This window comes from Vidua chalybeata, chromosome 10 (assembly GCF_026979565.1).
Source record: "Vidua chalybeata isolate OUT-0048 chromosome 10, bVidCha1 merged haplotype, whole genome shotgun sequence".
Classification (NCBI taxonomy): Eukaryota; Metazoa; Chordata; class Aves; order Passeriformes; family Viduidae; genus Vidua; species Vidua chalybeata.
Window position 1 is genome coordinate 22,216,712 of NC_071539.1, and position 16,953 is coordinate 22,233,664.

Here is a 16,953-nt window from a genome sequence, read left to right on the forward strand (position 1 = left end):
GAGAAAGGCTCAAGAAGGCCACTGGAAAGGCACCAGAATTTAGTGCACATAGATGTTGGACAGAAACTTTAACCATAGCTAGGATTATTTGCCTGTGCTATAAACTATGTGATTAAAATTTACCTGTTTTCTCTACTTAAATACTCTCTTCCTCTTAAGGAATGAGAAATAACCACTTTGCCTCAAGAAATCAGAATGAAAGGTATGCTCGTGAAAAGAAACAGAATCCTCTGCATGAAGATGCATGCTCTGAAATAACAGCGGTCACAAAGATTAAACTATGGAGAAAGATAAATGTATTCCTGATCCAGAAACAGCTGTTTCTACCTAATTAGGAGTAGTAAAATGTCCTTCTATCCACCTCCACTGTCTAGAGCTCAAGGGGAGAGTAAACAGTGTAATGCTCTTGTGAACTGCAGCCTCTCTGAATATAAGGCACCTATAGCAGCAGCCAAACAAAAACTTGTTTGGAGCATTAAGAAAAAAATTGTAGGCAAGCTGATACTTCTGTATTGTGAACATCTAGTTAAAAAAAAAAAAAAAAAAAAGTATTTCCCCCTCTTGAAATACCCCAATCAGTACTTTTGGTACACATACCTCGAAGAATTCTCTCCTCATGGCAACGTAGAAAGTCCCAGATTCTAACAGTGCCGTCGTCAGAGCATGTAGCAAATTTATTATCCGTGGGTGAGAAACTGTTACATGAAGACACACAGCAGGGGAAAGAAGTCAGCATTTAACAGATTATCTATGCTTCTCAGACAGGGCAAAATTATACTGTAATGTGTTATACACTGAAGGAGGCATTTGAACATAGGCACTTCTAAGTGAATACAGTGCCTGCCAAACGGCACTTCACCACAAGACATGATTTCAGCATAGGATTACTATTGTATTGCAGTCCCCTGTCAAATGAGGAAAAAATCTGTCATTTATTCTTAGCACCTTCCTATATGTGACTGCACACGGTAGTAGTGCCTTCTCTGCAGGATGAGAAGCAACATCAATATGGTTTGGTAACTGTCAGCCTAGATTTTCATGTTTGGTAATACCACAAGAAAGTGACACTGCATAGAAGCACAGGAGAACAGTTCTTAGGAAAAAACTCCTCTTCAGTCACAGGTGCTTTGCAGCAGAGAAGCAAAACATAAGGGAAAGCTGGTTACAAGAAAATGCTACTTGATTTAACTGTTGGGGGAAAAAAAAACCTATATAAAACAAACACTTATAAGAGCAATTTGGAAACACTCCCTCTTATTACACCCCGCCAACAACATGAAAAGAATCCTACAGACACGTAAGCAGCTTCCAGGTTCAGCAGTTAACATTGATTGATGAAAGTCACTGGAAAAGCAAGGAGTTATTTAACCATGTGAATAGGGCCAGAACACCTCCAATAACTGACAGGCACTCAACTTTCTTTCTGGTGCAGTGAAAGACCACAAGGGAGTCCTTGTGAAATTCTAGATCTTTATGATCAAGAAAGGGCCTAAAGCAGTAGAGAAATTCAGTGCATGGCCATGATAGTCAGACAATAACTGAATCCAAAGTAAGCACTTCTCATAACCAAACTCTGACAGAAAATGCTGCACCCTACCAAGAAAAATGGTGACTTTAGTGGAAAGCGAGTTTGTAGCAGTGAACCTTTATCACCAAGGGCCAACACCTGAATCCAAAGAAACACTGTTTTAGTGCCATTTGAGATCTGCAGCTTCTCTTCAGGCTTACTTTAAAAACATTTACTAAAAATTATATGCAGGCTTGCTCTAGAAACACCCTTCATTTACATCTTACTGATAAATATCACTTTGGATTTGATTTTTATATATACATTTGCACAACTGAGGCATCAACACTGAACCAAGAGAATATCCTACAATCTTCTTTTCAATGGCTTTCTTACAGTTTCAAGCTTGAAGAACCCATTCAGTATTAACATTAGACTTCTGTATGTGGTAGTCTGCGTGGGTATTTAGTATTACTGGAAGTCTTGGCTTCACCAAGCCAAGCAGTTCTTCACTTTATTTAGTGTTTTATTATTTTGTGAGAACTATGCAGGTGTTTTATTTCTGAAGGCTTTATATTTTATTCAGTTAGATTATTAAAGACTGAATTCTTTATTTGGAATGAAATTGTTGTCTTACACAGTGCGTATAAAAAGGAATAACTGATACACATCGTCACCATATAAAAATGAAAAGAATACCAGTGCAAAATGCGGCAGACAAATACATCTCTAACATATTGCAGAGGCGGATACTGGGACAATACTAATTCAGAAAGGTGCCAGCAAAACGGTGAGAATGTGGAAACAAAAGGAAATACTGTGTTTATGTGGTGCAGGAAGTTTCCCAGAATCTGACAGAACCCATGCATTTCTGCACCCAGAATACACTTAGAGAACAGTCTAATCATGGCAATAGGTACTACAGAAAATGGTATATTGTGTATAAACCTGGCCTCTCTAATCGCCTCCTTATGTGCCTGGAACATCTTGACGTTGTTCATGTTGGACTGCCAGTATTTCACATATCCCCCGTGGTCTGCTGTCAGCATCCACATATCATTGTGTGACCAAGTCATAGCCCTTACAGGGCTGTCGTGAGCCTGCAAATTCAGAAACAGAACTTCTAGCAAACACATTCGAATACTGTCTGATCCACACAAACACTGAAGTTACTAAACTTCTGACTTAACAGCTGCAGTGAGGAAACGAGAACAATGATGATCTAATTACATTCAAGATGTTGGGGGGGAAAAAATCCCTTACTCTGTATAAAATGGTCTTCTAAATAACAAGAGTATTTGCACTTTGTTTCCAAAGTGTTTCTTTATTATTACAAATACTCATAGTACATTCTCAAGAACAGTTAATATAGAAGATGGAGGTGGAATGAGAAGCATTAAGTGAATTGCCTGTAGTCATGGCCTGACATGGGATCACAACAGAGTAGAAGACCTCTAAGGCTCCCATCACCACTCAGACACAGACCCATGATGAACAGGGTGAAGATGTTTTCCTAAAACATGCTCCAAGGCCTCAAGGAAATACAAAGAAATCTTAACAGATTACTTTACCTGCAATATTGTTTCAAAATTGAAAGTCAGTCCATTCCATAAAGTGAATTCCCCACTAGATGCACCAGTGACCAAGCGTCTCCCCTCAGGAGTCCACTGCAAAAGAAACATTTAACTAAACTGTGCAAATATAGCATTCAAATATTTCTTCACAATTCTCCAAATAAATAATGAGCTTCTTCAGGGTCTCTGTGGAAATGGAAGCTACTAAATGACTTTCTAGAGGATGAGAGAAGGCAAAAATGCAGAACTGTGCCAGAGGACTTTTGTAACAACAGGACAAAGCCCACTGTAAAAACAATGACAAACTCTAGTTGTAAAGAAGAAACAGCTTATTGGCAGCAATACATTTCTAGCACACAATAACCATACTAAACAACACTTGTGACATCATGGAAAAGTTGTTAAAAGCTGCTATGAGACTCAAACAGCAAAGAGACCAAATTTCCTTTCAAGAAAAGACATGTCAGGTCTCTGAAATGTAATAAGGAAGGTAGGAATTGCACCCCAAACTCTGAGAGTAAGAACTCTTGTGTACTCAGACTTTACAATTTATTTTCCTAAAGCTCTCCATAGAAAGACTGGACACAGAAGTAGTCCATACACTGCACACGCTATTTTTATTTAAAGATGCTTTAACTGCCATCTTGTCAGTCTTGTCTTAACTGCCGTCTTGTCAGAATCAGTCTAATTTAAATTAAGACAACACAACAAAGTAATCCCAACACTGTACTCACCCTGACAACAAACACGGGGCATTTTACTTTATTAGTAGATGTCCGAACAAATTTTGTTGTCACAGCATTCATAGGATTGTTCAGCATTCCTATAGGAGGGACCAACTGTAAGAGAAGAAAGAAAAGATTTACTGATGACATTGAAATCAGAACCTTCAAGGAAAGAACACATTCTAAACACCTATTTTTGGAAAAGCAAGGTTATCATTTGCAGGGATATTACCAGAAGTAAGTTGGTAGAAGTGTTTCAAAGTCTGCATGATTTAACAACACAAACATCCAGAAACAGCATCTTCAAGAGCAGTGTTGCAATCTCAGTGCATGATGAAAGCTCTTATGCACAGAAATTAAAAGCCTGTCCAACCTTAAGGTTCCTTCATGGACACAGATTCCAACAGAACAAAATAATGTAGAGTGAAGATACCCTTCATAGCTTTAAGGCTTTTTGCAGATACAGAAATAACTTCAGCTGACATGTAGAATCCTTCCTGTCTTCTGGACAAATTTTATTTGCACAACTTTATCAGTGAATAGGAAAATTATACTTACATCATTGTAATATCCTGCATCGGGCTGGATGGCTCGCATGTCTCGTTGGTCTCTCTGCCACACTCTATTCTGGAAAGAAGAAAATAACTCCTAGTTCATAATAGTGTACTTCCTTGTTAAGTAACAGAAAATAAGAAACACACGGAGATCCTGTTTGTGAAATTCTAAAGTGCTCCAAGGATTTTAGAATTAACTGTGTTAAGACTCTGGACTCAGGAAAAGGAACATGTGGAATTTATACTCTGTAATAAAAGGAGTCAGGAATGTTTAAAGTGTTAATTTCATCAGATTAAAGCAACTCCAGGAAAGCAGCAGTCCAGTGTAACAAGGAACTTTATTGTGGTACTCTGCTGCCCAGTGTCAAAGCTTTATATTCAGGACAAGAATTTACACCATTAGCAGCTGTGCTGATAAACTCCCCATGAAATCCACACAGCAGCACAAGCTACAAAAGGACTTTTTGCAATGCCAGCATAAAGACAACGCTTTCAAAAGATCAAAACTTAGAAGACCAAGGGATAACAAGACCTTCAATTAGTTTTGCGAGTTGTCAAACAAAACCTTCTCAAAAACACTTGTTATGAATTCAGAATTACTTATTTTGGCTTTGTGCCACAGACCCTACCAATTTCAATCTGTGCACATGGAAACAAGTTACAATTCTAGGTAAAATGTTCCCAGGATGCATCACTCAAGTTTGCTACAACTTCTCAAGCCAAGAGCAAATGACACATTTTCTTGGTTGTTTTTGTTTTTTTTTTTTTCCTAGAACCACATTAAAACAGTAGTACTGAAGCCAGCAGACAGAGATCAGGTTGGTTTTTTTGTATGTTGTTACTGTTTTAATACACAGAATTTTGAGGTACTTATTCCTGCTACAGTAAAAAGGGACCTGGATTTCAAAACTGTTTTTTAGAATAGTCCACTACTAATAGAATCTCTTTTGGGGCATTCCTAAAACATAAGAATGTGTTTAAAATGTTTGATGTTCAAACAGATCTTAGACGATAATGGATTAGCTATTACGAAAACCTTCTGTTAACACCTACAAGCTGTAACCATGCACTGGCCAGAGCAGATGGAATTAATTTCATCACATTTCTGCAACCTTGCTCTTGCAGCTCCAACAATGCCAGTAGATTTCATTCCATTTCTTACAGGGTGACATCCAGTACTCCTAGAGTCAATCTTGGATGAGAAAATTATATTTCTTAAGTAAAGCCATCCCATCAGATGAGATAAATAAGCATTTTTACAGAAACATTTCTTCAATAAAACCTAATGTTTAAGTTTTTCTCCATTTCTTAACTGTATAGAAATTACTTTCAGAGGCCACACCGCAAGCGGAAGAGCTATTTACTAAAACGATGAGAAAACACTTCTGTGCCCTCATTTTGGAGGGAAAGGGGCAATGGTTCATCTTCCATTTTGGGATATTTCTGTTTCAAAACAAAAATAAGAACGACTACATTATTTATAATCAGTTTTTTATGAAAAGTCAGAACATTACACAAGATAATTCAAAAGTTGTGTTTTACCTTGAAATACACAACACTTGCAGTTTTATTGCCAATGCTCAACCTCCCCTTTTTATTCACAATATACCAAATTTACAAGCATTTGTAATTTTGCTTGAAAATGCAGCACTAGGTCTCCCAGTATTCCATACTCCTCTGCGGAAACCGAAAAGCACAAGCCCAAATATCAGGAAGAAAAAAAAACAAAAAAAAAGATTTCTAAACAAAAATCAAAAAATCCCTTTACTGACCTCCAAATATTTGATGACAGAAGGATTGTAGTCGATGGTCTTTCTGTTGACAGCTTTCCTCATGCGCTTGCCGTCGAAGGTGAGCTGCTGCATGGCCTGCTGCTGGGCGAAGTCGGGCCGCTTGTAGAAGAGCTGCCGCGGCGCCTGGTGCTGGAAGCGCGGCATGTGAAAGAAGCGGGGCGGGGAGCCGATTTCCGTGGCCATGGCTGCGTCCAGCCGGGAGGCTGCGGAGGTACAGCACTGCTTAGCACACAAGCGTTGCTGGTAGCGAGACTTCTCTACAAATTCATTTCACGCAAAGCATGACAAAAATCCCACTTCAGCATGCCCCCTGATTTAGAGTAACAGCTTCAGGAATTACTGTTTCTAATTAAAAAAAATTGCAGATTCCTCTGAATAATTATCATTTTTCCTCCGTGCCACATAACACCAACATCAAAGCAGGTAAATAATTTTGTTCTCTATCAGGAGGAATTCTGTATTGAAATACATCACTATTAGGTTTGCATTACTATCCCTAAACTAAAAATGTGCAGGAAAAGTATGTCCCAAGTAAAACAGTATAAATAAATGCAAGAAATGGCAAGAACCTTCAACAGAGGCTATTTCGGATTCAGTATAAAAAACAGTAAACACCACATTAATTATAATTTAATTTAGCTATTAAAAGAGAAAAAGTTTTCAAATGTTAACATCTTATTCTATGACCTAAAAATAAAATTACACTCCTTTCACACAGCTTCTTCTAAATGGACCACAGATCACATTCTACCTGTAGGCATATTTTCAATTCTGTGACTGCGAAATAAATTAATTACACATTTAACAAGGTTTAGTAAATAAACTAAACATTTAACAAGGTTTAGTATATTTAATAAATAGTAGTTATATTTAGTAAATATAACTAAGACTCAATGAGAATGTTAAGAAAATGTGAGGGACGGGGAGAAAATTCCAATATTCACAATTTTTCTGACAGAAGGAAATGAGTGTAAAATCTCATTTTTCAGTCTAAGAATCCTTAAATGGTGAGAACACAGCAACTCCTTCAGAGCTGAAAACTACAGTCTTTAAAGTGTATACTAACTTCAGACTAGGCACTGACACATGCTGAACCAATGAAAGCTCAAACTACATTTTGAACATGTTCTCCCCCACATTCTACAAGCACTTTGTAGAAGATTTTGACCAAATGAAACTAGCACTATTATCAAGGGAATTCAAAACCACCTAGAAACTCCTTTGCACAAAGGGTTAAGTGTTTACACAAAAGCAAAGTGCATGTAATAAAAAAAAAGGAAATAGATTTCTTTTTAAAGAAGACTACATCATCTGCTTGTAAATTAAGGAATGTACTCTCCTACATAGTCAAAATACTTGTATCCTCAATTTGAAAGAGCTGAAAAGTTGTTTCACTGCCAATTTTACAATTTTATCTTGCTTTTTTTGATCCCAGTAGTTCAAAAACATTTCCCTTTTTAAGTAGCAAAATAAAGCTAAGATAGAAATACTGGATATAAGAGACTGCTTAAAAGCAGCACAGAGTTTGATTCTTTTTAAGAGGTTCTTTCTAACCACTAGGAGCAGGCTGTCCTTTAAGTATCAGGTAGTTTGTTGGAACAGAGCAGTGAACAGCTCTGCAAACTCAGGACTTACACTCTCCTTTTCAGGCTAGAAGTGTGACAGCTATGGAACATGCTACCTCCAGCACCCAGCTCCTCTACACAAACAACTCCCACACCAAAGCCATCACAACTATTCTCTACTCGAGACAAACAAGTTCAAAATAAACCAGCACATTTCCATGAGTGGGGTAAGGAAATTTAACACCTTTGGCAGGTGTAACATCTTATTAGACCAACTTGGTAACTGGAATGAAGGGGGGGAAGACAGAGAACAGCTTGCAAAAACCAAATCGTCATCTGAAGGCTCATTTGCCTGGAAGCTGCCCCATTCCAGGCATCCAGGTGGTCTAACCAGACCCACCATGCGTCTGATTGCCTCCAAAGCACCACTGGAACACACAGCGGGACAAAATTCAGGTTGCCTGAAACAAGGTATCTAAACTTCCTCACAGAGGAATTACTTCAAGACCCCCTAACACCATCTCAAATTCTCTAAACACTTGGCAGGAGATATCAAACTGTTGTAAAGAAGGTTTTAAGTGTTAAATATCAAAGGTAAAATTTTCTTGCTGGGGGTTTATATCGAAAAAAAGAAAGTGGCTTCTTTAAACGAGCAGAACAAGCTGGCATTAAACATACAAGTCCATTAAGTCTCCTAAATGTAGTTATTCAAAAGTCAGAGGAAAAAACCCAACAAAACCAAACAATCAAAAAACCCCACAAAAACCAACAACACACCACAAGAACCCCAGAAACCCAGATGAAATTTCCAGTATTACTCTTTCTCAAGTCTAAAGTTTGACATTCCCTTATACCAATCAGTGCTCTAAACCAGAGAGAAAAAGATATTTTTTCAAAACCACACATCTATACTCGCTAATAGACAATGCAAAAACAAACATCAAGAACTGAGACCAAGAATGTGGACAAAGATCTGTACTGGGGCGTCAAAAAAAAAATTTTTGATCAGCTATACTTGCAAGAAAACACTACCTCCCAAAAATACCTTTTTAGGGGAACGCTGCAAAGCAGCAAGTTAATACTTTATTTTCATGTTCCAGGGGAAAAACAATCTGCCAAAGAAATTTTCTGCATTACTATAACTGGTAAATACAGCACTAGGTGTGATATGGGTCAGTTTAGACTGCAATAGTTTCAGGTGAGTCCAACCAGTGTCTAGCTTAACTTAGCATAAACAACCTTCACTTCACGTGCAATCCATATCAGCAAAAAGTAGGACCAAAGCCATAAACAGGTTAAGTCCAACTCTTCATGCCTACACATCCTTCCACACTCATGATTCTGACAAGACAGTAAGTGACACCACAACTACAACAACATGACAGAAAAATGAAGAATTTATATTCTATTTCTTCAAATTTTGAGATCACTGCCTCTTAGCACGAAAAGCCTTCTACTTGCATTTACCAACTCTGAGAAAAGTATTGTTTATCCAGCTGCTTAGGACCATTTTCTTCTAATCATTGCTTCAAATATTATGTTTTATCCACATAATACCCTCATCATGTGTGCATATGACCAGTATATAATCTATGGATAGATATATAAAAAAAGTGTAGACATACATTAGGGCATATACACGCCAAATGAAGCTTCCAAACAAAGCAGCTTTAGAAAGAAATGGTTTGGGCCCACAGTTCTCACATGAAACCAGAGCATTTTTTTCCCAAAGACCTCTATCTAAGTCAGAAAAATATACCCATTTAATGGTTATCAGTATCCTAATTGGTTTTTTGTTGGAACAAACCAAATCCTCAGCAGGCTCTCCTCAAAATCTTTTTTTATCAACTGCAATGTCAGAATTCAGCATGTCTATTAGCTAAAGCTCCTTTTGTATTGTCAGTGTGAGCAGAAACATGCAAACAAATATTAGAGGACATAGTGCAATCTAGTGTAGTAACATCTAATTTCCTAGTTTAAGCAAAGTACCAAACTTTTTCTTTATTTTAGAGTCCATCAACAGGAGTTTAAATGGAAGAAACCACATTTTCCTTAATTTGCACAATTAGAAGCAACAACAAGATTTGTTTCCAAGATCTGGCATAAGTCACTTGTCATTTTATTGTTTTTGGACAGTAATGTTACCAACCAACTGCTTTTTCTTCTGATTCATTATACCCCTATCATAATGTGAACTAGTTTATTTCTGTATCCCATTTTTCCATGCATCCTTATCAGTTTTCCACTTCCTGTCCCCATTAAGACCCCTTTCAAAGCCTCACACATTTTGAGAAATAAATGAATTTGGGATACAGAGCCTACAGAGCAATGCCTTCATTCCTCCCTAGTAGTGCCATAAAGGATGCCAGGCCTATTAATGCCATCAAGCAATCAGAGGGATGTTACTGGAGAACAGAATTAAAAATGAAAAAACTCCCAAAAATCTCACACCCAGAGCAGCATGGAGTAAAGGCAGATGGATTTGGGCAGTTTTTTTGCTTTTTAAAACGAGCAAGAAGGCACATACAGTATTAGTCAATTACAGAAAATGGTTACCACTGAATTAATGTACCCAAGTAAGGCTACAAAGGTAAACTGGCATTTAACACAGTAACACTGTTACTTTATTATCTTATTTGGATATGGTTGTTCATTTTATATAAAAATGAACCTTGCATTAAGTTTGGAAAATTGACAGATTGCAACTTCAATCATGCAACCAAAGCATTTCACACACAACTTCACTAAATCAAAACAAAACACATTAGGCTACCCAAACCAAACTAAAACCACCAAACTAGTAAAGCTTGGAGAAAGAGAGTCATGGCTTATATTAAATACACCACTACATATAGGTAGCTCAAAACTACAAGAAAAAAACCTGATTTATGTATAATCTTGACATATTTCATACAGTTTATGCAAAAAATAAAGCTCATCATTAATGAAATACAGTTAACTGGTAACTAAAACATCCTTGCATATTTAATAGGTATTTTTAATTGAAGGTAAAGAAACTTGGGTGGAATACAGTGTTATAAACTGAATATGTCAAAAGAAAAGTATGTTTCCAAATGGGAGCAAAGAAGGTTATGGTGCAGAGTGCAAGCAGCAGCCACTTTACAAACCCCACACTGCTCACTAAACACAACACTCAGAGCTTAGAAGACACTGCCTGAAATGGCTACAGCAGCAAAGGAAAAGGAGTGCTACACATTTCCTGAGTGTATCTATATAACATAACACTTCTTCAAACATGTATTAGTTCTGCTATAAAGTACACAGACTCTAAAGCAAGCCCCGTTCCAGTGTAACAGAAACAGTGAGAGTTGACAGGAGTTACTTGCACTGCAACAGCTCACAGGAGTTCAAGTTGGGACACTTGGTGAACACAGGATTGGAGAAAAACCACCTCAGGTTCCTGAGACTAAGAATAAGGTAAGAACACCAGAGTGCAAAGGCACCTCACCAAGATTATTGCTCAGTATATCTTTCTTTGATTAGCAAAGGATTTTTACATCTACAATGTATAGACAACTACATTTCTTTTAAAAATTAATAAGTTCCACTGTCAGTAGTCATCTCTGAGAAAACATCTCTCTGCATTTTTTAATTTGTGTATTAAGAAATCTATAAGTGCATCTGAATAAGCACACCTGTTCAGAAAAACAATCATATCAAATACAATTTAATGTTATTCCTCTCCCTCTTTTACAGAGTATCAACACTTAATGTCCACATTCCAAAAAGATCTACCTTTCTTTTCTCCTCTGGGAGAATGTGCATTTCTGCTCTGGACACCAGCAGTGGATCCTTCCATGGCTTCCCCTTCCTAAGGAAAGCTCTTTCTTGGTCACCTCATCCAGCCTCTTTCCTTTCCTGGGAATCCTACCTCTTCCCAGTGCAAAAGAATTATGTGAAAAGATATATTCCAGAGATAAATATTCAAATTTTTGCCATTTTCACCAACCATGTTTTAGAAAACCAAATATTAAAAAAATTAAAAAAAAAAAACAAACACCCCAAACATGCATGTACACATACATCATATCTCTACTGCACAGAAACAGAGCCAGCCATCCTGGTTAAAGACTGAGAAGAGTGGCAGACAAGCTCTTGAAATTGTAAAATTTCCAGGCAGGGGGTTATACAGAGAAAAAAAAAAAAAAAAAGATTCTTCACTTCTCCAAACCATTTAAATAAATTGTCTTCCAATATCTTAAACTAAATGAGAGACCCAAAATAATCTCTCTTTTAAACAGAAAATGAACCTGAGCAAAAGGTTTGTTTTCAATCAAAGTTTCTATATCTCCCTTGCTTCACCCACCAATAGGAATGGAGCAAGAGAGCTGCAGGTATGCTTAAAACCTGCAAAAGTATCAGAAAATCACATTACCAAAGCTACTGTTAAAACCAGCGCTAGCAGCAGCAAGCTTCTACCACATTTTCCTGAAGATACACTTGAAATCTGCCAAAATTAATTGCCATGTCTGTCAATGAATTAATCTCTCACAGCAGATGAGATTTTGTTTCTGCTCCATTCAGATGCCATCATTTTTCTAAAGAAAAGATTAATCTTACATTTCCTTCACTGCACATAAGGTAAATCCACTTAGAAAACACTGACGAAAGCATGAAAAAAAAGCCCCACTATGCCAAATTACAGATGAAGTGAAAACAGATTAATCTGACCAATTTCCCAAATTGCTTTGTGTTTCAATTTCCTACTGCATTGGAAAAACATTTAATCAGATTCACAAAACCAGATTACTCAATGTCTGAGAATTCTACATCTTTGTGAGACAAAAAAATGAAAAATCTCAAGTAATTTTGAGTACTTTTCTTATTACATGAAGGCTGCATTATTTTTATTTCAGAACAGATTTGAGACAGATTAAGCTGTTTCATTAGAATATAATGGTATCTTTCCCACTGATTATGAGAGAGAATTGGTGAATTAAGCAGGATTATAAAATTAGTTAAAAAACTATATTCAGTAATGGAAGTACAAGCTTTTTAGTCAAAAGCAGACCTCTAACAGTAAAAAAAAAAAAAAAAAACCAAAAAAAACCCCACCACTGTGTAAGGTTCTTGACCTCTGAATACTTTAAAATATTATTCCCACTTTTGAATTATGTAAAGGAACTGCAGCATGCGTTTTTGTATGCATATCTCAAAAGATTTTCTACAAGGCATACAGATGTGAGCACAGGAAGTTAAAACCAAAACCATTCTTACAATTTGAGATTGTAATTAAAATTATCTACAGGCGCTGGAGGTCCATAATACAGCAAATCAACAAACTCAAGGCAAAATTACTGCCCTGTGTTATACAACACTGCTATTATGCAACACCCCTATTCTCTGCAGCAAGCACTTTTTCCCTGGCCTCTACTGCTCTGCTCCCAACACACATCTGCAACCACTCTCTATTGTATTCTATTTGTGAAGCAAACTTTCCTAGAAATGAGGTTTAAATTCTGACCATGCAAAGCAAGGGAGAGAATTTAGCAGCTTTCCCCATTCCAGTCATTGTGTTCCAACAGAAAATGTAAAAAATAAAATAAAAATCTCATTTTTCATTAAAATTGCAGAAATATACTTCAATTAATAATTGTCTAAGTGACAATAAACTACTCTGCCCAAAAGGCTCACAGATCTGTTCTTATTTCAAAATACTCCAAAGCTTTTTGTTTTATGCACAGTCCAAAATCTACTACACTGGCATGACCAAAAGCCTAAAATGCAGCAGCACTTCTTTTTCCCCTTTAACTTCAGTTCTGTACTTTCACAATGCCCAGTTTCACCACGAAGTTCAAACCTTTGGATTTTCAACAGAACCCAAACATATCCACACACTATATAAACTTTAAAAGGACAGAACATGCAACATGGCAAAATGGGATTACGTTGATGTAGTTTTGGATTTAAAGGGTTTATTTATTCCTGCAGGGAAAGGAGTGCTGGTATTTAATTGACAAAAAGGGCGTACACCTTTGCACATAAGAACACACAATGTTCAAGAACTTCTGAAACAGGAGAGCAAACTTACAGAGAAATGGAGCTATCTAAAATTCCAAGGGAGAGCACCTGTAAACAGCCAGTCTGGAGGTCTTTGTTACAGAGAGAAAAGCTTCAACAGGTGGGCCTGCTTAGCTACATGTAAGTTACACACATTTTAACACCTTCTTTAAACACTTCCTTCAAATTTTGGATTTCTAGTACTCAACAAATACCTCATCATAATCAAATCACAAACGTTCCTTATTTTATGCTCAAGCTGAACTCTTGACTCATTTCAGAGCAGACATATTTACAGGAGATAATGTGCTTATATACATTATAAAAAACCCTCAAGATTCTTCAGTTCTCAGGACTCAGCTGCTGCTTTACCTCTCTGGCTATAGTACAGAAAACTGCTTTCATGAGTGCCACAGCCTGGAATCACTGCCTTTCTGCACATCACAGAAGCAACTTCTGTGAGCTAAAGTTTCTTGAGCTGCACTTCAAAACAAACATGGAAGCAGCCACAGATTGCACCTCAGCTAGAAGACAGACATGATTTGCTTTGCTGCCATGACCAGTTGGATACGCTGGTTTTACCTTAAAGTTTACTCACAATATATTTTTAATAGAACATTTTTCCTCCCTCTAAACTTCCCAAATACCTCTTTATTTCAATTGCTGCTTAGTATTTATCAAGAGCTGTATTATAACCTAAACTGTCCTTTATTGTGAGTCCCTGTGATAACAGCAATTCATCTTACCTAGCTGAAGACTCACAGCTTGGTTTTCATGCTGAAGTGATTACTGATGCTACCTTACCTTGGAGCTGCTACTTCGTCAGGAAACAAAACTTTAGGACTGATGTTTAAAACACATAAACATGCCATGACAGATACTATAAAAAATGACATATGAAAAGTAGCTTAAAAGAAGAAAACAAGCCTGTCATCCTTGCTAATCCTAAATATCAAGACCCTCTTCAGCTGGTTCTAATATCAAAACTCAGTGAACAAAAGTCACAGCAGAATCTGTGTGAATGCTCCTCCCAGTTTCACTGAAGAGGCAGTTGGCCTTCCTTGTGAGGAGAACGTTGCTGTTTCCTGTTCACTTGGCACTGCCTGAGCTCTCTGGGTTGCTCTGTGAGCAGCCAGTCATTCTGCAGCTGCTACAAACCCAGCAGGCCCTGCCTGCCCACGGAGAGCTCTGCAGGTCTCTTGCTCGTTTCCAGGTGCTCCTGGTGAGCCATTCCTCAAGTGCCTCTTGACTGAATACTACTGCTAGGTACATAATGGGATGGACAGGGACAGACAAGAGAGGAGGAGAAAACGTGACAAGAAATTCTCCAAAAAAGTTCTTTATTATCAGTGGAAGGAAAAAGGACTATGGCAGTTTGTAGGGCAAAACTGAAATAGGAAATACAGCAAACTGTCTTTGCTTCAGGAACAACCTCCTGGAATTCTGATGATTAAGAAACAAACTTCATATAACCTAGCAACAGTTTCCTTCTCCTCAGTCACACTATGGAACAGAAACATACATTTTAATATAATAAACACAGTTGAGTATCTGAGACCCAAAGAGTTGCAAATTCAAAACTGACAAGACACCTAAGATTTTTTACTAAAAACTAGTAATTTATAAGAGTAGTAACATGTTACAAAGATTTGCTTTTCACAACCTTCATCTGTTAAATGATTACCAAACATACCCAGAACTATTGCAACATTTGCTTTTGCACAGAAGAGAAGGTGCAAACATCAACCGAATTAAGAAAATCTTTATTTCATGACCCCAGGAACGCTCACTCCCTGCCCCCCCTCCCTCCTTTAATATTACTCAGGCCCATCTTCTGACAAAGCAAAGCTGTTTGCCATTCCAGTTTCTGGGCCAAATAAAGGCAAAAAAATGCCTTAATTTCCTATAATTACACAACTGAAGTCTGGAAGGGGTAGCAGGGGGCAGGATTATAGTGCCATCATGTGTGATCATGTGAAAAAGTGTGCCTTTTTTTGCTGAGAAGTGTAAGAAGGTTAAAAAAATCCAAAAAACAACTAAAAGCAATGTTTTTCAGCAATTAACTATATTTCAAAGATCCTTTTTCTACTTCTCTCTCCAAGAAGAGCTTTTATATCTCAGTAGAAACTCCAAGACAGAAGAACTTTCTATTTTGCTGCATATTTTAATGTTAAAATCCATTTATCACCAATGCCCATACCCTAAACTGCATCCAGAGGCAGAGACTTTGTGCAACAGAGCCCTCATTTTCTGGGCACCTCAAGGTTATTTACACACCTCATGTATTCAAGGTAAGGAAAGAAGAGACTAAACAACCCTACATCCACACTGCAGAATAAATGGCCCATAATATACTCCCCTACAATGTTTTCTTTACAATATCCAAGAAGTTTTTAAGGGATTTTTTATTCTCTTGTCATAAAAAGGTGTAGCAGGTGCACACATACTTATCCAAGACAGAAATTTGTTATCTGCCCCAACAGCAGACTAGCTAAATTAGCAACTTGTTTATAGCAAAATATGTAAATTATTACCTACATTTGTTATGCCTAGACTTAGCTGATGAAGAGACACCATTAAGCAGAAGTAGTGGAATTGCAGCAAACAATTAAAACATTATTCAATCACACAATGCTGCTAAACAAGGCTGATGAACCCTGCTAATTATAAATGCTCCCCATTTATGTGTTACTGTTAAAGTCAAGGAGTTAAAAACAAACAAAAGAACCCCAACAAATCTGATCAAACACCTGCTAAATTAAGAAAACAGTCAAAGAAAATACCACTTTAAAACTATTTTGATCAAATAAAGTTCTAACTGCAGATTATTTATGTGAAGATCTTCAGAACTGTAGCTTCTCACTATCTGCTTCAGTTAAGATTAGGAAGTCTAGCATATATGCAAACTTTTTTTTTTTTTTTTTTTGCCACAGTATGGTGTGGAAGATTAATGCATAACCCGTTTCCTGGTGGTTAGGCTAGAAACTGTTCAATCCCACGAGGAACAAACTTACAATAGGAAAAAATAAACAGTGCTGTTTATTGAAGCTTCAAGATCCCAGTGTAAAAAATTATAGCTATCACTTGAGCAGTCCTAGGCTTTGTCAGAAATTTTCACCTATTTTCAAACATAACCAGCCTATATATTTCTCCTATAACAAGAAACTTTCAATACTAGAACACTTTCTAAACTGATGGGTGATGTATACACATC

At 37.2% G+C, this 16,953-nt stretch overlaps 1 protein-coding gene across 7 annotated transcripts in view; it reads right to left on the reverse strand.

Moving 5' to 3' along the window:
* WDR33 (WD repeat domain 33) overlaps positions 1-16,953 on the reverse strand; it is a 68,669-nt gene that overhangs the window by 45,857 nt on the left and 5,859 nt on the right. For all 7 annotated transcript variants that reach the window (XM_053951548.1, XM_053951541.1, XM_053951542.1 and 4 more), the window contains exons 2-7: positions 6,133-6,356; positions 4,365-4,433; positions 3,816-3,920; positions 3,079-3,174; positions 2,456-2,607; positions 598-695 (exon numbers count right to left, since the gene is read on the reverse strand). In XM_053951548.1, coding sequence (XP_053807523.1) covers positions 598-695; positions 2,456-2,607; positions 3,079-3,174; positions 3,816-3,920; positions 4,365-4,433; positions 6,133-6,336 — 724 coding nt within the window. In that variant the 5' untranslated portion in view covers positions 6,337-6,356. The remainder of the gene's footprint in view (positions 1-597; positions 696-2,455; positions 2,608-3,078; positions 3,175-3,815; positions 3,921-4,364; positions 4,434-6,132; positions 6,357-16,953) is intronic.